The following is a 24888-nucleotide window of genomic DNA, read 5'->3' as shown; positions in this document are numbered from 1 at the left end:
GCTGGTCTTGAACTCCTGACCTCAGGTGATCCACCCCCCTCAGCCTCCCAAAGTGCTGGGATTACAGGCATGAGCCACTACACCTGGCCCTGCCCTGGTTCTTTATGCGTGCATTTTTGTGTGCATGCACACACATACACACACGTGTGCGTGGACATACACAGAGGTTGTTCCACAGAAAGAAGGCTCTATACAAAGCATGGGTGTTTTATTTCAGTCCTTTTTTTTTTCTGTTTTTTGTCTTTTTTCATCTTCCCTTTGGACAATCTGAATCAGTAACTGTGCTGAATGGATGGTTAGGAGGTATAACCTCATCTTCCTGGTTAGGTGCTAAACTCCGTGAGTGCAGAAATGAGGTCACTGTATGAGCCCTGCATGCCAGGACTAGCATGGGGCTGAGCATGTATGTGGTGCTCACAGCTTAGAGTTTGGTTCTGGACCTCTGTTTGTCTGTCTTTGAAGGGTCATGGTGGTGATAGCACCACCTCATAGGGTTGTTGGATGACGAGGAGGGGTTAGGTGTCTGGTATGCCTGATGTGCAGTAGGTCTCAGGAAGGTGAACACTCACTGAGCTTGCTTTTCTAGGGGACTGGGTGTGCTTGCCGCTGTGCTGAGAGGGAGCAGTGGGGCTGAGGAAGGATGCCCTGGTATAATGCCAGCCCTGTGTACTGGGGATGGTCTGCTCAGAGCTGGGGTGTGGGGACAGGCTGACCCCAGGGAACCTTCAGCCCCTGGTGTGAGATGTCAGCCTTGTGTGCTGAGGATGGGGTGCTCAGGGCTGGGGATTGGGGGTTGGGGGTTGGGCTGGCCCCCAGGAGCCCTCCGGCCCTAATTGTAAGTCATTTTTTCCTCTCTCCTTTTCCAGGACAAGCAACTGCGGATCTTTGACCCCAGAGCAAAGCCGCAGGCCTCTCAGGTGAGTTGTGTGGGCAGCTGGGTTGGGTTGAGACCTCTGCTCGGGCTGAGGACCCAGTGGTTCTAGCAGGTAGAGGCAGGGGCAGGCCTGGGCTCCTAGCAGACATGTTTCGCAGCACCAGGGGTCCCAAGGAGGTGTGCCGTCACTGCTGGGAGTTCTTCCTGGGAAGTGTGTTCTGGGTCCTGGGAGGGCCTGGTTTTGATCACAGGGTGGGCAGAGCTAAGCTGCTCCCAGGCTCTTGGTCGAGGCCATCCTGTGGTTTCAGGCAGTGATCTGAGATTCCCACTTCCTTCCCTCCTTTGAGACCCTCACCCTGGCATGGTCAGCAGAGACCAGCCTCAGAGGAACCAAAAAGAAACAGCCCCTGCCCTCTGCAGGGAGACCCTGGGTGGGACCTGCCAAATGTGCAAGGCCTGAGTGTGTTTTGGTTTGTGTCTGTGCATGTAGTGTATGTGGCCATTTCAGTTCTGAGTAGGGAAGCTGGGACCTAGTTCACGCCTGGGCATTCAGTCTAGGGCGCTGTTCATTTGACCTACAGAGACCTTGTAGGCAGGAGCAACTACCCTGGGACAGAATACCCTGTGCCTGGCTCCATGAATATTTCCTGTGCTAGGCAAGGCCCTGTCCTGGGTTGGTTGTTGGGGGCTCTCTTGCTGGGCTGGTTTAATGCTTCCCTGAGCAACTGGCTGGGGAGTGGAGGCCTGAGTAATACCAAGAGGGCAGGCACAGACAGCCTGGAGGCAGACGGGCTCATCCCCAGAGTCTGCGTGCGGGGTGCTGGGAGATACAGGCCCGTGGTCATCTGGGCTGTGGGAGGCCATTAGAGAGTTTTAAGCAGGAAGTTTGATGAGTGGATTTACATTTCTAAAAAGAACTTTCTAGAAGCTGAGGAGGCTTCTTTCCTGAGGAAGGTAAAATTTAGGGCCTGTCAGCTCAGGGGAGGAGCTCCTCAGCAAAGACCTAGGCCCATCACAGACACCACCTTCCCATTTCTAGGACTTTTTCGCCACCCAGGGTCAAGGGCAAACCACCAGCCCAAACCAAACTAGCGGTAGCCCAGAGCTCTGGAGCCCACTACACAAGCATACTCAGGAGAGAAACCCAGTCACATCAAAGATTGCAGCTTTTTAGCACAAATGGTCCAGTCAATTCCATTTCTGTCCAGCTGAGAGGACGCCTGTTTAACCAGTGGAACTAGTGGGCTCACCCGCTTTGGCCATACTCTGGTCATACTTGCTGGCGAGGCTGGCTGACCTCTTCGTCATGTGGGACCTGGGCCTGGTAGGTGGTGGGTATCTGTGTCTCAAGGCAGTGTGGGTGTGGGCGGTCTCCTCCGTTTGTAGTTTTCTTTGACCTCCAAGGGTTTGCCCGGAAAGCAAGACCCAGGCTCAGCTTGAAGGTGCCACGAAGGCTCCCCGTGCCCCCCTGCACTTTCTCAGGTTGCACTCTCCTCCCCAGAGCCCAGGGCACTGCCAGGGCACCCATGCTGCTACCTGACCTATTGGGCACAGCTCTGAGCCAGCGTCCTGGGCCCACGAGATTCTTCCTCTTCTCCCCTCCTCTGCCCCCTCTCTTCAGCCTTCCTCCTCTCTCCTCTTCCAGCAGGGCTGGTGGGGGTGACTGATGTAGAGTTGGGGATAGAATGGCTGCTGTCCAAGGGGCTCCCAGTTCCTTGAAGAGAGAGGAGGGGATCTCGTTCTGGAGAGTAGGGCTTTGGGGCAAGGAGACCTGGGAAGAGCGTGGGTGGCTCCCACCCCTTCCAGCTGCTGGCTGGGGCCTGTGCTTGGGCCCTGGTGCGGGGGCAGCAGGCCTGGAATGCCGCTCTCCGTGTGGCCCTGCCCCCCACTTCCGCCCAGGGCATCTGGCCCACACCTGGCTTCTATTAGGAAAACCACTGCTGGCAGCCAGGGCCGGTGTGAGCCAAGGGGCCGGGCCAGCTTGAGGGAGAGGCCTTCTGGGACCGCCTTCTCCAGCTATCTTCCTTCCTGACTAGTGGGCTGTAGCTGGGGATCAGGGAACAGGGCTGCCTGCCCTCCATCCAACCTGTGTCTTCTGTGGGTCCCACCCCACCTGAGCCCCAGTGCTGTCCCAGAGCCTGGAGTGGGCCAGGGAGTCCTCCTCCACTGCCTTGTTGGAGCCAGCCTCAGGCGTGAGCTTGGAGCAGGGGACCCTGGGGTGGCTCCTCCTGCTCATGCCCCTGCATGATTCTTAGATAGCACATGTGACCATTTGTTACATGCCAGGCACTTGGCACATTCGACTTCCTTGGATGTGTAGACCCCGAAGGTTGGATGGTTCTGTGGCTTCTCCAGGGTCCCACCTCAGGGTGGCAGAGGCAGGCTCGCCCATCTGATTGCAGAACCCCCAAGCCCCCTTCAGCCCTTTCCCTGCACCACTGCCCTAGCTGGGGCTGGGTGAGCCCCTGAAGCCCAGGCTGTTCCAGGGAAGTGGCAGCTCCAAATGAATGTCACGGCCTCAGGATCCTTCTCTGAGCAGAAGGGGGCCCTGGGTGCGTCACACAGGCCTGTGGAGGGTGGTGAGCCTCAGAGTAGGGAGGAGGGTGAGTGGAGGAATCTTATATTGAAGCAGGTCCCCTCACCCCAGCAAGGAGCCAGGCTGCTCCGGGAGCCGCCCTGCCCTGCACAGGAAACATTGCCATGGAGATGAAAGGGTGGGCATACGCCTCCCCTCCTACACCCCCGGCTGCCACTGCCCTGCCACAGACCCTCTTGTTCTCAGAGCCAGGTGGTGGGAGCCCTCTTGGGGTTGCAGGGTAATAGGATGCCTGGGTCCCGGCTGCAGCCCCTGCTCTTGCCCCCTCCCCAGGAGAATGAGGAGCTGGGTAGAGGACTGTTCTCTGAGGCCTACTGAGGCCAGCACATGGGTCTCGCTCTGTAGCCCAGGCAGGAGCGCAGTGGCGCCACCGTGGCTCACTGCAGCTTTGACCTCCTAGGTTCGAGCAATCCTCCTGCCTCAGCCTCCCTAGTAGCTGGGACTACAGGCACGTGCCACCACACCAAGCTACTTTGTGGTTTTTTTTTGGGAGGGGGGAAGTTATTTATTTTTTTTGAGATGGAATCTCACTCTGTCTCCCAGGCTGTAGTGGAGTGGCGCAATCTCAGCTCACTGCAACCTCTGCATCCCAAGTTCAGGCAGTTCTCCTGCCTCAGCCTCCTGAGTAGCTGGGATTACAGGCACCTGCCACCACACCCAGCTAATTTTTGTATTTTTATCAGAGACAGGGTTTCACCATATTGGCCAGATTGGTTTCAAACTCCTGACCTCAAGTGATCCCCCACCTCTGCCTCCCAAAGTGCTGGGATTATAGGCGTGAGCCACCATGCCTGGCCTAGTTTTTGTTTTTTTAAGAGAGAAGTTCTCGGTTTGTGGCCCAGGCTGCTCTGGAACTCCTGTGCTCAAGCAGTCTTCGCACCTCAGCCTCCCAAAGTGTTGAGATTACGGCAGGCGTAATTAGGCCCAATCTACCTCCCATTTTTGATACTGGTGATCACGATGTTGATCAGAGGTTATAGGGTAAGGGGTGGTCACTGACCCCCTTCCTCACTTCGGGGGCTTCCTGTGGTCTCTGGGCAAACTGAGCTGGGTGTATCCACAATGCAGAGTGACTGGGTACAGCCAAATCTCTTGTCGGGAGCTCTGAAGGCTAGGTTGAACCCTCCAGGGAGCAGGAGCTGGCCCAGGGTGTTTGCTGGAAACCAGAGTTTGTCTGGGGCAGCTGTGATCCTGGGCGGCCCCTCCTCCCTTCCCTGCTGCCTCCTGTGCAAGGCTTATCACTGCTCTGAGTCTCACGTTCCTCTTGTACAGGTGGAGGAGACAGCGGGGCCCGAGCCCCAGTGGGTGGGAGCCTCAGGTAGCCCACAGCTGTGTTGTTGGGACAGTTAGCACCATAGCTTCCTCCCTCTGTGCCTCTGGCTTCCCACATGTGAATTAGGAAGGTGGGACATACAGGCCAAGTGTGTCCCATCCCTAGGCTTAGCCTGTGTCGCTAAGTGAAAAGTGCTCAGTGGCAGCCCTGGCTGGGGGCCCTGCAGGCTTGGCCCAGCCTCCGCCTCCCTCGTCCACAGCTGCTGGCTGAGCGGGCCTCCCTGCTTCCAGTTCCCAGCTCTTTGCAGATTCCAGTTCCCATACCTGGCTCATGCCTGCCGACCCTCACAGCCTAGCAGGAATGCTACCTGACACTGCCTTCCCTCACTTATACCCTCATAGTATCCCACTATCATCCTGTGAGACATGCACACGTGAAACTTGCCAGACACAATCCTGAGTCCTCTACATGCATTCCCTCTTAGTCCTTGCAGCCATCTTCAAAAGTAGGTCCTTCGGTACCATAGGAAAGGTTAAAAAAAAAAAGTAGGTTCTGTTACAGTGCTTTTTACAGACACGGAAACTGAGGCACAGAGCTGGTGAGGAACCCACTGTCGGAGGTAGCTGAGGTGGCCGGACTGGGCCTCTCCAGGGTCCAACTCCAGAGCTTGCTCCCTTGATGCCTTGCGGCTTCTCCACGGCACTTACAGTCATGGGGAATGACACATAGATTTCTGTTTGGCCCACATCTGCCTCCCCAATGTGTTTATTCCACTGGCATGGGGACCTTTTCCATTTTGTTCACCATGTCGCCTCTAACAGTGTAGCTCAAATATTTGTGTGACAAGAGAATAGATGAGTGAGGGGCACTGCTTCCCTGCCCACCTGCTTACCAGCACCTGCCCTCTATCTGAGAACTGTGTTTCTTTTTTTTTTTTTTTTTTTTTGAGGCGGAGTTTCACTCATGTTACCCAGGCTGGAGTGCAATGGTGCAATCTCGGCTCACCGCAACCTCCGCCTCCTGGGTTCAGGCAATTCTCCTGCCTCAGCCTCCTGAGTAGCTGGGATTACAGGCACGCACCACCATGCCCAGCTAATTTTTTGTATTTTTAGTAGAGACGGGGTTTCACCATGTTGACCAGGATGGTCTCGATCTCTTGACCTCGTGATCTACCTGCCTCGGCCTCCCAAAGTGCTGGGATTACAGGCTTGAGCCACCGCGCCCGGCAACTGTGTGTTTCTTGAATGAATGAATGACTTATGGACAAGCTGGGAGCCACCTGGTGGGCTGTACACACAGGGATATTTGCACACCAAACACCAGCAAGAGGGCAGGAGCCTGAATGACACTGTGATCCTCTCCGGGGTGCTGGGGGCAGGGCTGGCCAATGGCCCAACCCTTGTCCTGACCCGATATCCCCTCTTACGTGGAGAGAGGGTGGTGGGGCCTTGATTCTCAGGCTACAGTCCCAACTTCCTGTGCCGGCCGAGGCCTGGTGGGAAGGGAACAGTGAGAAAAGCCCCTCAAAGGACGGGACCTGGAGCCGTTTCTGATGGTCTCCCACGCTGGGGTCAGCCACCACGGGCTGGGGAGGGGGCCCTGGGCCAGCTCCTCACAGGCTGCTTCCCTCCCTCATTCATTCCCAAGGAGATCGTGGGAAGCTTGGAGGAAGCTGGCCATGGTTTGGGGTGAGCTATTTTTGGTAACAGGGTCCTTCGTCTCAGGCTCCAGGGGCCTGGGTGACTGGGAGGAGCTGTTTGCATTTCCTCTGGCCCCTTCGGCTCCCCCTGCCAGGGCCCAGGAGGACAGGGTCCCACCTACCATGTGAGCTTCCCTCTCCTGGGGGCTGGGGGTGTGGTGGGGGGCCAGGAACCTTTTTCCTGACAGCTCCAGCTCCTCGGGAGGGCAGGAAAGGCACTGTTCGGCACTTTCTGGACATTGCCCAGAGGTGGGTTCCAGGCCCTGCCTCCTGCCTGGGGCGGCTTCAGTGATCCTTGAAATCCTCCGATTTACACGGTGCTTTGCCACAGGCCCTGCCCTTCCGCATGGCCACAGCCCTGGGAAGTGGGTGGCATAGCACTGTGAGCCCCTTACACAAGCAAGAAAAATGAGGCTTTGAGAGAGTGTGGCGTTCCCAGGGTCACACAGCTCATGGTCACGAGAAAGTGCCAGTGCCTTTAGCCCCGGCACAGTGGGGAAGGGGTCTGGAGTTGGGGAGCAAGGCAGCCCTCTCCTCAGGAGGAGGGACCCTGAGCCCTTGTCCGGTGGCCAGGTCACCCTCTGGGTGCAGAGCTGCTCTCAGCTGGGGTGGAGGCAGGGCAGATCCCTGGGGTGCTTAGGAGACTACCCTAGGTCCCAGTGGGGACATGGAGAAGGACCTGGACCTTCCCACCCTCTGTGAGGCGTTCAGGCAGGTGGGCAGCAGAAGTTCCCCAGCTCGGGCCCACTCTAGGGGGCCCCGCCCACCAGTAGCAGCCCTGCTGGCTCAGGTCCACCCCTTGCCTCTTGCAGAGCACAGAGGCCCACGAGAACAGCAGGGACAGCCGGCTGGCATGGATGGGTACCCAGGAGCACCTTGTGTCCACTGGATTCAACCAGGTAGGGGGTTCCTCCTGGAGGAGCAGGGCACAGCCAGGTGGGGACGTGTCCAGCCCTTTGGGCGGGGATGAAGCCATTGGGAGGCAGGGGACAGAGGGTCAGTTCCAGGCCTGTCCATATACGGCCTGGCTGTGCGGCTGCGTCTCAGAGCCTCAGGGGACTGACGGCTGCTGAAAACTGGCAGATTCCATTTGCAATAGCTCAGTCTGACCCCAGGAGCCATGGTGGCCCCACAGGGACTGAGTCCATGGAGGGAACCGCCCCTGATCCTTTGTCACCTAAGGGTTCTTAAAGGGGCAGAACATGAAAACCCAAACTCTCTTTCCCTGGGGTGACTCCCACCCCACTCCAACTCCTGCTCTGGGGCAGGTGCCCCATTCCAGGCTGCACCCTCAGGCACTAGGTTTCCTGGGAGCCCCCGGGTGGGGCTGAGGGACAGGCCCCTCTGAGCCCCTCTCTTGCCCCCCCGCAGATGCGTGAGCACGAAGTGAAGCTGTGGGACACGCGGCTCTTCTCCAGCGCCCTGGCTTCCCTCACCTTGGACACCTCGCCCGGGTAGGAGCTGAGGCGCACAGGTGGGCTGGGAGGCTGAGGACCCAGGGTGCTGCTGGTGAGGGCACCTGATCCGGCCTATCCGTGAGGCAGGCTGATCTCCAGGGTGTTCTGGGGTCCCTGAGCTGGGCTGCAAGGCCTTGCAACAGACACCTGGCCCCCTACACCCAGAGATTCCAGATGTCACCAGAAGCAGGTGCTCAGGTGCCCTCTGGTCCCTGGCAGCAGAGTGGGTTCTTGGTCACCAAAGGTGTCACAGCTGGGGCTTGACACAGGTATGCTTGGCATTCAGGGAAAGGGTGTGATCTGGAAGTACGAGAATGCGCTTGATTTTTCTGTGGACGTTCTGGCAGGGCTGAGGCCCAAGGAGGATCCAGGCTATGATAGGCAGGTGGACGTGGGCAACATGGGGCAGCCTGGCCGGTTGGAGGTGGAGGTAGGCCTCAGCTTATACGGCCTACTGAAGTTTATGCGGCCTATTCCACACCAGCCACATGGCTGTCCTGTCCTGTTCTGTTCTGAGGTCTGTCCCCAGGTGGAGCTGGTGCCCAGGCAGCCTCGGGGGCTCCAAGTGCACGTCATCCTTCCATCTGCCCCCAGAACTGTGTGGAGAGAGCTTTTGGCAGTGACTGGTGGGGTCCTGGCCAGGTAGGGTCAGCTCTGTGCAGAGATGGCCTTGGCCTACTGCAGCTAAGGAGCCAGACACCATGAGGCCCAGGGCGAGGATTTATGTCAGACCACCCATAACACAGCTGGGGAAACTGAGGCCGGGGGTGGTTCAGAGACTTAGGCAGGGCCCTGGTGGAGAGGCAGGGACTCCATCCCCCTTCTGAAGCTTTAGCCGTGACTCATGAGGGCCTTGCTGGAACCTTCAAAGGCAGGGGGATCCGAGGACATCAGAGCCAGGAAAGGGCTGGTCCTTGGCAAGCTTGTTCCTTCTTCCATTGCATAACTGAAGAAACTGAGTCACAGGCAACAGTGACCTGTCCAGGCTCTGGGGGTAAGAAAGGCTGTGGGATCTTCCTGGGAGTCCCCAAAAGAGCTCCCACCTGAGTGCCAGTGAGAGTTCCTGCCAGGGGCTTCCCCAGGCCGAGAGCCTCCCAGAAGAGGGGTGGCAGTCAGGGTGACAGTGACACCCTCTCCCATCCTCTTACACCCAGGGAGGGCCTGAGAAGCTGGCAAGGCCCATTTTATAGATGAGGAAAGCAAGGCTGAGCAAGATTCAGCACCTTCCCTGAAGCCACATGGAGGGTGAGCGGCGGAGTCAGGGCCGCCCTCAGCCTCCTGCCTGCTCTGGGCACAAGGGATTCAGGGAGGAGTTGGTGGAACCTGCTCTGCCTTGGGGGAGTCAGAGCTCCCTGGCCTTCAGACTCCACATCTAGTATCTGGCCCCATGCCCCCCACCCCAGGCCCAGAGCTGCCTGGCATCTTGTCTTCTAGACCTTTCTAGGTCAGCCTTCCTTCCCTGGAGGGCCCCAAGCAGAGGCATTGGCGTGAAGGGACTGAGCACCAGTCACTTCCACCCACCACCTCCTGCCTTCCAGGCTCTGTCCCCAGATACAGGGTCCCCCCACTCCCCTGTAAGCATCTTCTGCCTGGCCCCAGTGTGGCCTCTGGAGGAGTTAACGATGCCCAGACCCCACGGTGCCACTGGCCAAGGCTAATCCTGTAATTACCACAGTTAAGAATAGCCTTGAAGGACCAGTGAGGACTGGAATTTCTTAAATCACTCCCAGATGGGTGGCTAGGCCAGAGTCCTCCTCCCTCTGCCCCCCCCAGCTCTGGCCCCTGTTCTGCCAGCCCCCACAAAGCTGGTGAATGCTAAGGATGTGTGCCAGCTCCTTGGCTGTTCTCTGAGAGGTGGCGGGTCCCCTGCACCCCCAGGTGTCCTGGAAGCCAGAGCCCCCCCACTGACTTCCTGGGGTGCTGGCGCTCCTGAATGAGTCTGAGCTGAGCATGGAGACTCTGGGGTGTCAACTGTGGGCACAACTGTTGGGCAACTGCATCCACTCCGCCACCCTCGAGTTCTGTTTTACAGATTTTCCATCTCGGCTTGGGCAGAACAGTGTGTGCCCTTATGAGAGCTAGAGGAGGACTGGGGTTATATACACACCCAACCCCTCCTCATCCTCATCCAGGGACCTCCTCTGTGGTCCCATCTATGCCCTCCCCTTGGCATTCATGGAATACCTGAGGGGAAGCCACAGTGGAAGGAGCAGGAACACTGGGAGCCAGGCCAGCCCTGCACACCAAGGTCCTGTCTCTGCTCAGGCACCTGGTCCATGGAGAGCTGCCCAGCACTTTGTGTGCCTGGCCCCGTGCTTGGCACAGGGTGGAGGTCGGGAGATAACGAGAGGACCAGCAACCTGCACCAAAGGAACAGCTCATGCTTTGGTCTTGGGGACACAGAGGTACACCTGTCTCGGGTGCCATGCTTCCGGGTGGCATTGAGTGGGGCTGAGTGTGTGAATGCCTGTGAAGGGGCTGGGTGAACTGTATCACTCTACTTACCCCCATAGAAGTAGGGTCTGCAGCTCACAGTGGCCCTAAGCCCTCCCGAGTGGTGGGCGGCCCTGTCAGTGGCTAGGGAACAGGTATTGGGGTCCTGTCTCCACTTACCGTGAGCTGTCTTCCCTCCCTGTGGCCACTCCTTTTCGATAGACGAGGTTACTGGGCATAAAACAAGAGCATGTGTTGCCCGCATGGCCCAGGGCCTGCTGCGGTCAGCACCCGGTAATGGGGGCTTGCACAACCTCAGGTCTGCCCCTGGTCCCTAGCCTAGAGTCAGGGGGCTCATCCCAGGTTGAGGCTGCATCTCAGGTTGGTCGCCCTCTGGCTGTGTTCTCCCCTTCTCCAAAGCTCTAATTTGATGGCACACTCCAGACACCGTTCCTCGGAAGGCTTCCTTTCTTTGGGTCTTGCCACCCCCCACCCCTACCCTCCATCACCATCCCACTTGGCCAGGTTTGCTTTGCAGTGAAAACATTTCTTCAGCAGCCACCGTGTTCAGCAGCGGCCTCAGGCCCACAAAGGCCCCTTTGATGAGGCAGCCACAGGCGGGGGGGAGGCAGGCCTGGCCGCAGCCACTCCCGTAATGGGACCCAGGCCTACAGGAAATCCACCTGGACTGCCCCTGCTGCCTCAGGAAGAAGGGGCCCCACCCCGGCCCACTGCCACCACCCACTGCCTGCCTTGACCCACGGCCCACCCCCTCCCTCCTCTTGCCAGAGCCCTCAGCAGCCGCTAATTGAATCCAGAGCCTGGCGTGGCTGGGCCTGACTCGGTGCTGAAATCAACACCCCCGCTGCGGGGCCTGCTCTCTGGGTCTGGCTGGGCTGACTGTGTCCCGCCAGGGGTGAGCCTGGGGGCTGGTGCCGGGGCCATGACCTGTGGGACAGTGGCATGGGGCCTGCAGGAGGCTCACTCCAGCATGTTCAGGACGTCCCTGTAGCCCAGTGGGCCCCCTTCTCTCCTTCCTACTGGGGGTAACAGGAAAAGGTGTTGTGTGTCCATCACTGTCCCCAAGCTCCCTGCACCTAGTCCAGGTCACAGCCGCACTCAGCATCCCTGCCCCCACCTCAGCATGCAGGCTTCCTGGAAAATGCTCCCATTTCTGGGCTTTTCGGAAAGCCTGGGCACATCCCTAGTGCAGGGGCTGAGGGGGCATCCCAAGGCCACCAATCGTGGCGCCATCTGCAAGCCAGCCTGGGCCATTTGGTCCTGGTCCCAACCTGTCCATGGGGTCCCTGCCTTTGATGAGACACACTTCCCCTCCCACCAAGGCCCTCACTACAGATGGGGGCAGGAGGCAAGGAGCAGGATTTCCTGCTGCACCCATGCTGGGCAGTGGGGTGGCAGGTGAGAGTTGGGGCCATGCAAATCATCTGGCTCTCCTGGGACCTTGTAGGGAAGGTCCTGGAGGCCATCTAGTCCCACGACCATCCCCATGAGGCCTGGAATGAGAGTGCCCAGGGCACTGTCCCCAGAGGAAGGCAGGCAGTGAAATACCCCTCAGACCAACCCAGGAGGGCCTCGCCTGGCCCCATGTCTGCCACGAGAGTCTCCCAGCCTCACATGGGCCAGAGCTCCCGCTGGCAGAAGATGGGGCCTGGGGAAGGTAAGGTTCACTGACCAGTCCTTGTCCGAGGCCAGAGGCAGCCTAGCTCCCACAGCAAGCCCAGGGGGTGCTGACCGAGGGCCCCGGCTCCCACAGCGAGGCCTGTCCCTTCTCCATATCCCTCCACCCATCCCTTCTACCCTGGGACTGAACCTAAGAAACACATTTCATCTTTTATTTTTTCTTACAAAAAGCCTTCATATCATTGTTTGTTTTACAAAAACCAAAGTCCTTGTCTCTGAGTTTGAAAAACATCTTCCCAGAATAAATGGGAAAGGATCTCTTATAAATATATATATATTTTTTTAAAAAAGCAAAACATGTTCCTAAAGCATCTTCCTTTCCAGTTTCTTTTGTTCCTTCGCTTCCTGGGGCCGAGGCTAGAGTTGCACAGCCCTATCACCCACCTGCTGTCCCTCTGCGCTTTCTGGGGGCTTCCTTCACTGGCCCCCAAGGTCTGCTTGGGGTAGGAGAGCCCAGCAGGGTCCAGGCCTATGTTACCAGCACACGGCAGGGCCCGCCATGCCCAGGGATTGCACGTTGCAGAGGGTGGGGCAGACGCCATTCTCATAGGCACTCGGCTCTGGGGATGTTAGGGCTCATCACTGGGCCGCAGCATCTCACAGATGATGAGACCGAGGTACAGAGAGGGCAGGGCCCAGCTGTGGTCACACAGCCCAGCCTGCACATGTCCCGGCAATTGGGACTGAGAACTTTGTGGTGTGGCAGCAGAAGGGGGCTGGCCGTCTCAGTGGCTGAGAGCCCAGCCCTGGCTGCCCTGTTTCTCCCTGGCTTAGATATAGGGCTTTGCGTGGAGGGGTGACTGGAGGCCGGGCCCTGGGAAGCCCATGAGTGGCACCTCACACTCAGGCCCGCCGGGCAGGGCTTCTCCACCACCCTCTCTTGCCTTTGGGCCTGGCTCCAAGGGGGCCTTCACCCCCTCCAGTTCCAGGGGCCCAGCCCCCAGCCCCAGTTGCCCTTTGTCCTGAGCTGCTGCTGCCACGGCCCGACCCCGACGCACACAGTAGGCTGCCCCCACCGCAGCCAGTGCGGCCAGGAGCACCGCGGCCAGGGCAGGTGCAATGAGGAGCGGCAGATTACCCTCGCGGGCCTGGGTGACTGGGGCGTGGTTGGAGTGGACGGCTGGGGGTGTGCGGGCCTCCCCACAGGCCTCCTCGCCCTCTGGCACCCGCCCAGCCCCCAAAGGCATGACACAGATGGAGTAGGTGGCGTTGGGCCGCAGCTGGGTGACTGTGTACTCAGTGAGTGAGGCGGGCAGCCGCAGTGTCACCAGCCGCTTGTCAGGGCCCGACAGGTTGCGATAGGTGAGGCGGAGGCTTCGGAGCTGCACGGAGCTTCCCTGCAGGTAGCGCTGCAGCCCCACACGCAGGGAGGTGGGGCTTACCGGCTCGATGCCCAGGGACAGGGGCTGCGGTGGCTTCGATGTGGCTGGTGTAGGACTGGGCCACGTTCCCTCCCCCGTCTGGCTCTCACAGTACAGGCCTGTGAAGCCCTCGGGGCACAGGCACGCCAGGTGGTGCCGTGCCCCTAGATGGCATGTGCCCCCATTGAGGCAGGTGGACGGTGGGCAGTCCTGGGGCTGGGGGACAGGCCCTGCAGTTGGTGGGGCACTGGAGGGTGCACTGGGGGCCTCAGTGGCCGGCTCTGTGGCACTAAGCCACGTAGGAGCCAAGCTAGAAGACAAGGGTGTGGGATCCCGTACCATGGGCCTCGTGGTGGGCATTGTGGCCGTGGTGGTTGTGGCTGGGCAGCCGAAGTCAGTGTAGTCAAGCTCCAGGAGCAGCCGGCCAGCGTTCTTGGGCGGGAAGTGACAGCGCGTCTCCTCAGGGCTGGCCAGTGTGACGTGGCTCTCACGCACCCAGGGGCCAAACCAGCTCAGGGGACACACGCAGTTGAAGGGGTTGCGGGCAGCTGCCAGTAGCCGCAGGCGGGGGAAGAGGCCGGAGAGGTCACTAGGCAGGGCCTGCAGACTCAGGTTGCTCAGGTCCAGCTCCTGCAGAGCAGCAAGGGCGGCCACGTCCTCAGGGCGCAGCTGGGCGATGCGGGTGTTGCCAGCTAGCCGCAGGCGCGTCAGTCCTCGCAGGCCTCGGATCACAGGTGGCACGCGCTCCAGCTGGTTGTCGGACACATCCAGGTCATGGAGATTCCGCAAGCGGCTGAAGAGCCCCTCGTCCAGCTGCTGCAGCCCCAAGCCAGCCAGCCGCAGCGCCTCCACGTTGGCCATGTCCAGGATGCTGGGCTCCAGGGCCAGGAGGCTGTTGTGGCTGAGGTCCAGCAGCAGCAGGCGGGGCAGGCGCAGTGGGGGCAGTGCCCGCAGCTCATTGTCCTGCAGCTTGAGCTCCAAGAGGCGGTCGAGCGTGTCGAAGGCGCCAGGCTGGATGTGGCGGATGCGGTTCTTGCCCAGGTAGAGACGCTCGAGGCGCCGCAGGCCACGGAAGGTCTCATTGGTGATTTCATGCAGCTTGTTGGCTGTCAGGTCCAGGTTGCTGAGGTTAGTGAGTGGCTGGAAGACCCCGCTGGGCAGGCTGGCGATCTGGTTCTGTGATAGGTCCAGGAGCTGCAGGCCCAGCAGGCCAGCAAAGCTGCCTGTGTCAAGTGTGGTGATGCCGTTCTCAAAGATGTACAGGCCCACTGTGTCAGGTGGCACATCTTGGGGCACCATGGTCCCTTGGCGGGCAGTGCAGAAGACCGTTAGTGGCTGGCTGCATTGGCAGCCAGATGGGCAGCCCTGCGCCCCGGGCCCCAGGGCCAGGAGTAGGAGCAGTGGCCGCAGCAGAGGGACCCTGGAGCACATCTTCTGTCCCTGGGAGCAGAGAGGAGGCAGACAGGAGACTGTGAGTCAGGGGCCTAGAGGGCAGCCATGCCAGGAAGAACCAGAGGGAATTCACTGCTCCTTCCCCCAAATGCAAGAGAATCTAACAGTTATGAGTCAGGTCACCAGTGCTCCTGACCCGGGTCCTGTCTCAGCTCAGACACTCCCTTACTGTGTGACCTTGTTATATCCAATGAATACAGAGGTCAGCATTTGGCCTGACATCCACTGAATGTGGAGTGACCATGCACTGCTTCCTCGTGAACCCTAGGTGCTCCCGCCTCTGCCTAGGTTAGGTCCCAGAATCCCCTGCCTCAGAGGTGGACAGGGAAGGAGAGAATCGTGGGACTTGGAGTGGCAGCTCCTCCCTACAGGGTCTGGAAGGAAGGGGGCAGACAGGCAGCTGGGTGGGTGTGTAAGCAGAGAAGCTGCCTGCCCCGGCCGCCGGCCCCTGCTGCCATGCTCCATGTCCTTCCCTCCTTGGAGGAGGGACTGCAGCGGGAAGACTTCACATGGAAACTATGGGATCCGTGTTTTTCCACTTGGGCAGTCAGATCTGCTTAGGCTGGGGGCTGCGGGCTGCCAGGAAGTGGCCGGTGGGAGGTTCCTGGAGGAGGGACAGAGGCCACAGGCATTGGCAGGTGTCCCCTGTGAGGGAGGGAGCTGGGGAGCTGAGGCTGGTGACAGAGCTGTAATTGGGGGGCCACAGGGCTCAGGGGGGGACACTGGCTGCATGGCAGCCCCAGGGGCAGTGCCAGGCCTAGGAAAGCTCCCCAGTCATTCATCTACTGTTTCTCGGGGTCTGCCCTGAGCTAGGCACCAAGAAAGATGAGCAGCAGCATCCCCTTGGCAGTGATGGTGCAAGTCCTTCCCGCTAAGTGTTTACCGTCACCTCAGGCAGCCCCAAGGCAGGCTGTCAGCACAGACAGAAGAAAGCAGGGCTCATGGAGATGCATGGACTAGCTGTCATTGCAGTGCGAGCCAGAGCCCAGGTCTGCAGCAGCCGCCTGTGACGGGTGCATGCCCTCCAGATGCCCTGGGGGCGGGGACTCCCACCAGCCACTCCACGCTCCAGATCTTAGCTGCACTGCCCGAGTCAGGCAGGTCTGTGGCTGGCCCCCATCACCCAGACTCCTGGGGGCACCTCTGGGGCCATCCCCAGGAGCAGCCCTCCCCCCTTTGGCACCCCTAGAAGTCCCTGAACCTCATACAGAGTGCCAGCCTGTCCCTGGGAAGCGTCCTGCCCAGTGGCGCCTGCAGCTCACACAAGGGCCTTTTGTGTGGGAGCCTGGGCTTCCCCTTCCCCCAGGCCAGCCACGCAGGTAGTCCAGGTAACATGACCCCCACCCAGCCTGCAGTCCACCCCACTGCCCCAAGCTGGGGAGACCGTCCATGGGGCTTCCTCTCCCCAAGGTACTCGGGCTCCTGGAATGTGAGAAGGTGGAGGAGCAGGTGGTCCCAGGACAGATGAGGCAAGTGACTGATAAGGTGGCCGCTGGGGTGTGCGGCAAGCTCGAGGTGGAGAAAGGAGGCCTTGTCCCCCGGGTTGGGTCCACATGGGCCCTGCCTACCTGTAGTATCCCCCTGCCAGGGTCATCTCCCCAGGAGCCACTGACCCTGAGACCCTAGCCAGTTAGCGATAACACGTGCCCTTCAGAGGCCAGCAGGGTAAGCGTACCTGACCTAGCGGTACCCCCCCCTCGCTGTCGCATGCCCCCTTACCTCCCTGAGGCGAGACCTGGCCTGCCTTTGCCATAGGTATCTCCAAGCCTGCTTAACTCAGCCCTACTGAGGGACTAGCCCAGGAGGGCCTGGCACTGAACACTGGAAGAAGTGAGCATACTGAACCCCAAGCACGCGTCCCTGGCCCAGCCAGCACCACCCCAGGGGGGCTCGTGTCTGATGACCTAAGGCCCTGGGGCCACACCCCCCAGCCTTCTCCTCCCCCATGGGACCGCTCCACCCTCACTGACTCAGAGGACGGCGGTGCAGCCTGGCCTCCAGATGTGGGCTGAGTGACCCCCACCCACCCCATGTCTATGTGGGGGGGTGAGGCCACCTCTGCCTGAATCAGCCTTCCCAGTGGGGCCAGGCCAGGGTCGGGAAGGGAGCAGCCAGGCTCCAGGGTGGGAGGGGACCCTACACGTGGCTAGCCTGGCCACCACCATGGCCTCAGCTCCCCTTGGGCCTCATAGAAGGTCACAGTAAAGAGCTCTCACTCCAGGCAGGCAGCCCTAGGCTCAGAGGTGTCCAAGCTGCGAGGCCGCAGACAGCTTCTTTGCCCTCGCGCCTGTTTTTTCATCTGAGTATCTGGGACACTTCAGGGCTGCAGTGGGGGATGCGTGTGGCAGCCTCAGTTGCTCAAGGCCCAGTGTGCAGGCCGGCTCTTGGGGGCACGTGTTCTTCACCCTGCACTGGGGAAGGGAATCAGCCATAGCTCTGGGCTCCGTAATCTGTTGGGTCTTTAATCAGCAAGGTCATGAAGGGGGAGGGGACCCTGTGGGTCCATCCAGCCACAGGCTGGCTTTCCTGCCCACTGGTATTGAGCTGTGGAATGTGTGCCCCTGTCAGCAGGACAGGGGGCTGGGTCAGGACTGCGGACTGGGGTCCTGGGCTCACCACCCAGCAGGCAGCAGCCAACCTGCTTGCCAGTCCTATAAAATGCGGGGTCAACTCTTTTGCCTGAGCCCCAATTCTACCCCTACAGCAAAGGGAGGAGGGAGAAGGCAGCAATGGAGCTCTGGAAAACCCCAGAGTGTGTAAGCTATAGGCTGGCAGCTCTGAGGGCGCCGCCAGGGGCTCTTGGCACTGAGAACCCATCAGCCAGCCCCGGGAGGAACCCAGCAGGGGAAGGCTGACCATGGAGGGGACAGTGGCAGAGTGGTAGGGGACAGAGGCCAGAGTTCCTTTCTCAACTGTGGGCCTCAGTTTCTCACGTCTGGAGTTGCTGCAAGCAGCCCTGCCCCCTCGCCCTCTGGAGTTGTAGTTTTCTGTTGTTCTGTTTGTTTTCAAATGGGGAAGTTCTTCTAACAAGATCTGGGAGCCGTCCAGCCCTCCTGGGGTCTGGGTGTGTGCTTGGTCTGTGCCTGGGGCTGGGGGCTGTCTACAAGTCATGCTGCGGTTGCCACCGCCTATCCACCCTCCCACCCAGTGATCCCAGGACCTGGGCTTTGATATTTGATCCACTAGCCAAGGCAGGGAGGTGAGACGTTTTCCTCTGCCAAGGGTGCAGGGGGTGTTGTGGAGGCAGCCCTGGGATTTAGGGGTGTTGGGTATGGGAAGACAACATCGAGGGTCTGGGGTCTCCTTCCTCCACGAAAGTCCTCAGCCTTGTCCAGTGCTCCTAAGTGGTGGTAAATATTCGCTGCAGAGGGTGGTACTTAGAAATGCAGAACCCTGCCTGCCCCCTCCACGCCCGCTGCACTGGGCTTGAGTGCTACTGAAGGAGGGCGCTTTGAGCCAGCTTTATACAAATCGGAGGCCAAGTCAAGGCCCCCACACAGAGGCTGCCCTCCACCCTGGGGGCTGCGGAGCGGGGGTGGTGGGTATCTCCAGTTCTGGAAAGGGGTACTTGGGGGGTGAGCTGTCCTTTGGAGGCCCCCTTCAGCACAGGATTTCAGGGAGGAGCCTTATGAGTAAGGAGGATGAGGCACTTGTCATCTCAACTCTCAGGGGGACGCCCACCCACCCCGGGGGTGCAACACACATATGCCCAGGGTCAGGCAGGATGGGCAAGGGGGTGGCGTGGCTGGGGTGGGACCCAGGCATCTGGTGACCACATCACCCCTGGCAACCACCTCTCACTGATCCTGGGTCAGGCAGTGTGCCTACTGAGTAGGGTACAGGCTTGGACAGACAGATTGTCTGAGGAGAGCATGTCCCCGTCCTGTGCCAGATGCTTCAGAGTGGGTGCAGGACAGGCGCTGTGGGTCTGACCCTGCGGCTCTAGGCCCCTGATCCCTGTGCTGGCCTGCTGAGGCTCTGTGCGGCCAGCCAGGCCTGGCAGCAGCCCAGCCCCGGGAGTCTGCCAACCCCTCCAGGCAGGCGGGACTGTGCCGGCGGCCAGGACGGCTGGCTCCAGTTTCGCTGACGTGTCCGAGGAGGCTCAGGGCCTGGCTGGGTCTGCCCCGTCTCCCCTTACTTGGGACACAGCAGTCCCAGGGGCAGGGCAGAGAGGTCAGGGGTCTCTGTCTTGGGCTCTTACAGAAGGGGCAGAGTGGGCTGGGCCTCAGGTTCCTCAGGGGCTGTACTAGGTGGGCCCTCCCTCTAGGGGCAGTTCCCGACCCCTGGCTGGTGATTAAGCCAGGGACCCCATTGGTGTCAGTCTCTTTCTTACTCCATCTACTACCCCAAGCCAGCGCTCTTCATTCCCCAGATAATGCCACAGACAGGAGCTCAATCAGGCATTCATATGCTTTGTGACCTCACCCAAGCACTCTCCCCTCTCTGGGCTTCCATCTCCCACCTGTGATGCCAGCTGGGGCCTTGCCCCCCAAGCTACACGTCAGAATCACCCAGGAAGCTTTCAGAAAAATACCCATGCTGGGGCCCCACCCCCAGGCCAATTAAACAAGAATTTCTAGGGGTGAGGCCCAGGCAGAGCTGTATTTTAGAGAAGCTCCTTTAGTGAGTCCTCCGCACACCAGGGTTCAGAACACAAGGCAGAGGGTTGCAAAGGGGATAGTCAGGATGTCAGCTCATCTTCCTGTGCAGGGAGGGGGCTCTGGATCCCAGAGCAGGCGTGGACCAGCTGGCAGGCTGGGAGAGGAGCAGGCACGGGGCCTTCCATTTTCCTCCACCCAGGAGGCTGGCCCAGCCCCAGGTGGGTGCCTTCAGTGGCACGGTAGGTGACTTGGCAGCTGCCAGACCTGTTAGCCCAGGGCAGAGAGACCAGTGACTAAGGCCAGGCCCCAGCTCAGGTGAGCCCCTGGGGTGGTGGGACGTGCCATCTCAGTCACAAGAGGTGCAACCTGTCGGGGAGGACACCTGTGGCCCCAGGAGCTGTGTGGTGGCTGCAGCCCAACTAGAAATGGGCCAGCCCAGATGCCCTTGTCGGCACACGGCAGGTGTGATGCCACCAGGGCTGGGCCCTCACATGGGGCACCCTCACTGCCCTGTCCCCACCCAGGGCCAAGCACCCATCTAGGAAGGCCCTAACCTGCAATTAACCCCAAACTTGCCAGAAGAACACCTTAGTCACCAAAGGAAGGCTGCCAGCCCTAAGCACCCTGGGCCGAGGGATTCTGAGAAGGAAGTGGCCCTAGAAGGGGTCTTGCCCTCCTGAAGCTTCCCATGCCAAATCCCTATAGTCACCCAGGATTCTTGGCCACCCCATGGCAGAAATGGTGCCCCTGGGGTCTGTGAGCTGATCAATGGGCAGGTGGGATGGATTCAGGGAGGCAGAACAGGACCTGGCCACTGAGCCACAACCCTGCCCCCGTACTGTTCTCTATGCCCAGCAGGGCTTGGGGCCCAGGGCCAGCAGGGGCCCCAGCGGCTGCCCCAGCCCCTTCCTGGTGCAGGCCTGCTCCCTCCTCCCTCCTTAATTAAATCTCTCAGGCAGCCCCTGAGGAATGTCAGAGCCTTATTACATTCCCTATGAGGAGTCCGGTGGGGGCCGTCTCTAACCTTGGAGAAGAATTGGCCCGTCGCTTGCCCCAACCCCCCCTAAAACCGAGGTGGTTCGAGGGAGCCTCCTCCAGCCTCCTCACACCCAGGGAGGCTGGAATGAGGAAAAGCGGGGGAGGCCAGCAGCCCAGTGAGGAGGGAAAGCAATCCGGCTGACTCTGGAATCTGGAATGTGGAAACCGATAAAAGGAAGGAGGCTGAGGCCCTGCCCCCCCTGGTGCAAGCAGGCTCCCCAAACACCCCCGCCTGCCCCCAAACACACAGCCCTGCTTCAGTCACGCGCATGCAGACACGCCCACGACAGACACACACCCACTGGGCTGTGCTCCTGCTGACACACACACACACACACACACACACACACACACACACACACGCGTGCACCCTCCCCCTTCTCCAAGAACTCAAGCAAATTCCACAGCAGTGAGGGGAGCTGGTTTTCTTGGCAGCACAGAGCCTTGGGCTCCCCAGCCAGGGAGGGGTCTCTAAGGGCAGCTGATGGGGGTGTCCAGAAGAGGTCACTAACAGAGTTAGGTGGCCTTGCTGCACTCCCGTGAGCTCAGGGCTGGTGAGGGATGGCTCTGTGAGCAGCCTCCCCTCTGCACACCTCTGCTCTGCCAGAAGGACTGGCTGGCTGGCCTGCTGAGGTGAGAGCTCCCTCCTGGGCTCAGCAGGGCCCTGCTTTCTTGTTCCCAGAGGCTGCCAAGTATAGTGCCAGGACCCACTTATAAGCCCATGCACTTATAAGCCGACTTAATTCTATTTACTTGGGAATTGTCACAGCTTCCCCAGGGCTATCCATGGGGGTGACAGTAATAGGAGGTGGAAGCAGCGGACCCATCTCCTGCCCGGGGCATCTCCCTGGCCATCTCCCTGTCCCCTGGGGCCAGAGGGGCATTCCTGGGGAAAGCACAGGTCTGGGCAGTGTCTGAGAAGCTCCTTATGCTGAACCCTCTTCTCCCATTCCCAGAATGTGGAGAGAGGTGCCATCTGAACAAATGCCCTGAGACCGCAGCCCCCGGCCCCACCCCCATCTGACCCTCCGGACCCACAGGTATCAGGGCAGCTATTCCAATGTGCAGGAGACCAGGAGGTGGGGACAGTCAGTGCCCGGTCCCCAGGCTGGCACGGGTGTGCACATCCTCCCTCCCCAGGCCCAGGGGGAGGCTAGATAATGGCCTGGAGGGGATCCAGCTGGGCTGCTCATCACCAGAGCCTCTTCCTGCCTCTGACACTCTGTTTACAGAAGCTCCAGGCCAGCTCCCCTGGGAGAAGAGAGTAAACTCAGGGGACTGCTCCCCATCCCCCACCTGCTTGCCCCATCTCTGTTGGGTTTTGTCAATAGCTGGGCTCATCCTGGATGTTGATGCCCACCAGGGCTGGCTCTAATGGACCCTGCTTGGAAAGCCCCAGCCCAGCCACCCCTCTATGCCCTCAACACCCAGAGTACAGTCTAGTGTGAAGAGACCTTGGAGATTTTATCCAGTCCCCAGCGCTGGAGGCTCTCACCCTGGGGAAGGGGGCTCTAGGTCCTGGTGCCTCCCCCCAGAGCCTCATTTGCCCTTGGTGCAAAAAGCAGGTGGGGGGACACCAAGACCCTCAGGACCTCTTGCTTTCACCATGCACACTCCACCCCTGGGCCGCAGCAGGAGAGGCGGTCAGTGACCCTGGTGTGGTAATCGTTAACGAATGGGGGAAAGGGAGAATGGTTGGCACCAATCGGCTTGGCCTGCCAGTGACCACAGGGGACCGCGACAGCCCTCAGGCCCCAGCAATGCCAGCCCATGGACACAAAGGACTAGGCTGGCTCCAGGCCACTGGGTTTGCAACCTAAGCAAAGCCCCTTCCCTGGCAGAGGCAGAGACCTGGCACCCTGATACCCAGAGCACTAAGAGCCCTGGCCAGTCCAGGTCTATCCCCAACCTGGAGGGATAAGCATCAGACACCCACCAGCCACTCCCCAGCCCTCCCTAGGGCTGCATATCTGTGGCCCCCAGCTGTGATTTGAATGACAAGGGTCCAGAGGACCCCTAGGCAGCCCTTCTGCACAGGAGCACCTACTGCCGGACCCCAGGAGGGAAAAGTAACCCAAGCCTACGGCTGGGCTCTCCCCCTCAAATGGGTTTGATTCATAAAACTGGTCATGCTGCAGGGCCCAGCCGTGGGAGGAAGAAGCAAGGGGAGGGGGTGTTTATTTTGTCTGCTCGCAGCCTCGAGGGCTCAACTCACACTCAGGCGCGCACCCTGGCCAGCTGCGGGGCTGTCGGCACCCCAGGACTGCGAGGGAGGGAATGCACAGGGCCTGCCCGCCGGGCGGCCCAGGTGACCGTGCGGCGACCGTGCCGTGCTCCCGCCCAAGAGTGCGTGTGTGCGCGCGGCGGTGGTCCACGCGCGTCAACCGCGCGTGTGCACAGCCTGGCCGTGGGGCCCCTGTCCCCGCCCGCAGCCCCCCCAGCCCCTCAGAAACTCACTGGGATGCGGCGGCAGCGGCGCAGGGAGCCGGGCACAGCAGGCCGCGGCCTCAGTCCTTCCCGGCCGGCCGGCCCAAGGGGGAATTCCTGGGTTCTGAGGCAGCCACGTCCGTGTCCGTGTCTGTGTCCGTGTCCGTGTCCGTGTCCGTGTTCACCAGCCCCGGGCTCGGGCTCCGGAGTCTGCTGGCGGGAGGCAGGTCGCGCCTTAAGAGCCCCGGGGGGGCGGGCCCGCCGCGGCAGGGGGCGGGGCCTCTCCCCATTGGGCGGGGCGGGGCCGCCCGGAGACACGCCCCTTCCCCACCGAGGGGCTCCTGGGCCGGGATGGCCTGGTCCTCACCCTGCGGCCTTCCGATCTTGGTGGACAAACCTTGCCAGGTGTGGGTTTGCTGGATGACACTGGGCAGGTTCCTGCTTTTTGTGTAAAAAGCAAGAGACTTGAGGAGTCCTAAGAGTTACAGCCCAGATGCCTATGAGGCACCAGGCAGGTGACAAATACTAGAAGTTCACTCCAGGACCTGGGTGGCCCTAGACAAATGGGGTGGCAGGAGTGGGGCTGATAAGGGCTAAGTCCTCGTGACCATTCCAGGTCTGCTAGAGCTTTGGATTTTTGAAGAGAAACTGGAAATCCAGATTTTTAGGTGAAATCTCTCAATGTGTTATTGTTGGTAGCTAATCCCAATTTGAAAAAACTCCTGGCAGCCCACAGAAAGCCCTTTCAAGAGCCTCCTAAGTACAGACTCCAATGCCAAATCCAAGTTCAGGGTCCTCTTAGCCATGACAGCCTTCAGAGCTGTGAGCACCCCTGGACTCTCTTCCCACTATATGAGATGAAGGAGCTGAGTCAGGGAGGGCAGTGGTGGTCTGCCCACAGCCCCACAGTTACTGGCAGCTTCAAGCCTGGGATGTGGAGGCATAGAGGCAGTCACTGTCGGTGGGTGGGGCCTAAGCTGCAGTTGACAGTGGTCCTCAATTGGGCAGGAGGAGGCGGGTGCCAGGGGCTGGACTAGTCCAGAAAAATCCCCTGCCTTGGAGGATTCCAGGAAAACACTCTACCCTCCTCCCCCTCCGCATTTGTGGTCAGTCATGCCTCAGAGCCTTTAGGGGCCCAGCTCAGCTCCTGACTTCCGGAGAGCCCTTGTACACCCACACCCTCTCCAGCCCGGCCTGTAGCCAAGGCCCTTGGCCGGGCTAGCTCTAGTCTTTGGGGGGCCTGAAGGCTTATGCCCAGGAAGCTGGGCCACACCAGCTAGAGGGTTTTGTAGTCTCTGGAGAACTCAGTTATCTCCAGAAGGCAGGATGGCCTCTGTCTAGCTGTCAAAGACTAAGCAGGGTCTGGCTGGGACAGTCACCTTCTAGACCTCCCCTCCACAGGACTCTCTCCCCACAGGGCCCCTTTCCAGGGCTGGCAGGGCTCCATACCCCACACGTTTCTCAGTCTACATGGATTAGGGCATGGCTTGTAGACCTCTGCTCCTGGGTCAGGGCTGGCCCTTGGATACATTTAGTACAGCCTTTATGGGAGTTTTTACAACTTTGAAGACCCTGCCAACATTGAAAAATCACGTGGTTTCATATTAAAATGGGGCTTCCCAGCTTGCGTTGAACAGGAACTCTCAGCTGGGGCTGAGTGGCAGCTGCTGCCTCTGCCAAGGCGTGGACTCATGGATCACCCCAGTCCCCACCATTCCCTGCTGCCTCCCACCAAGCTGTCCACTCACTTGAGCTTCCTGCCTGGACTCAGAACCATCTCAGCTTCCAATCAGTGCTCTGCGGCCTCTTGTGAGACTTTCCCTGCCTCTTCCCTTGGCTCTGTGTCCTCAGAAGCCCTCAGAAGCATCCACGGTTGCCCAGGGTGAGGGACAAAGAGGGCTCCAAGAGCCTCCAGCCTGACTTTCCCCAAAGAATGGGACTTTCTGCTGGCCTCGAAGCTTCTCGCCTCTGTGGCC

The 24888-nt window shown here is 60.0% G+C and overlaps 2 protein-coding genes across 3 annotated transcripts in view; one reads left to right on the top strand and one right to left on the bottom strand.

The window, feature by feature from the left end:
• Window positions 1-24888, top strand: part of LOC116536277 (coronin-7) — a 63309-nt gene that overhangs the window by 22964 nt on the left and 15457 nt on the right. For both annotated transcript variants that reach the window (XM_032257976.1, XM_032257977.1), the window contains 3 exons: window positions 867-917; window positions 7255-7341; window positions 7814-7896. In XM_032257976.1, the coding sequence (XP_032113867.1) occupies window positions 867-917; window positions 7255-7341; window positions 7814-7896 (221 nt within the window). The remainder of the gene's footprint in view (window positions 1-866; window positions 918-7254; window positions 7342-7813; window positions 7897-24888) is intronic.
• VASN (vasorin) lies at window positions 12172-23180 on the bottom strand. The gene is made up of 3 exons (XM_032257982.1): window positions 23094-23180; window positions 22943-23063; window positions 12172-14834 (listed from the first exon to the last, which is right to left on the bottom strand). The coding sequence occupies exon 3, from the start codon at window positions 14823-14825 to the stop codon at window positions 12804-12806; it is 2022 nt and encodes a 673-aa protein (XP_032113873.1). The 5' UTR covers window positions 14826-14834; window positions 22943-23063; window positions 23094-23180; the 3' UTR covers window positions 12172-12803.

Source organism: Sapajus apella, unplaced genomic scaffold (genome assembly GCF_009761245.1).
Source record: "Sapajus apella isolate SASKATOON/1434 unplaced genomic scaffold, GSC_monkey_1.0 scaffold99, whole genome shotgun sequence".
Taxonomy (NCBI): domain Eukaryota; kingdom Metazoa; phylum Chordata; class Mammalia; order Primates; family Cebidae; genus Sapajus; species Sapajus apella.
Note: the sequence above shows the minus strand (reverse complement) of the source record. Positions and strands in the feature narration are given on the sequence as shown.

Coding starts and splice junctions, on each gene's coding strand:
- VASN (XM_032257982.1), bottom strand. CDS start 14,825: ATGTGCTCCAGGGTCCCTCTGCTGCGGCCACTGCTCCTACTCCTGGCC.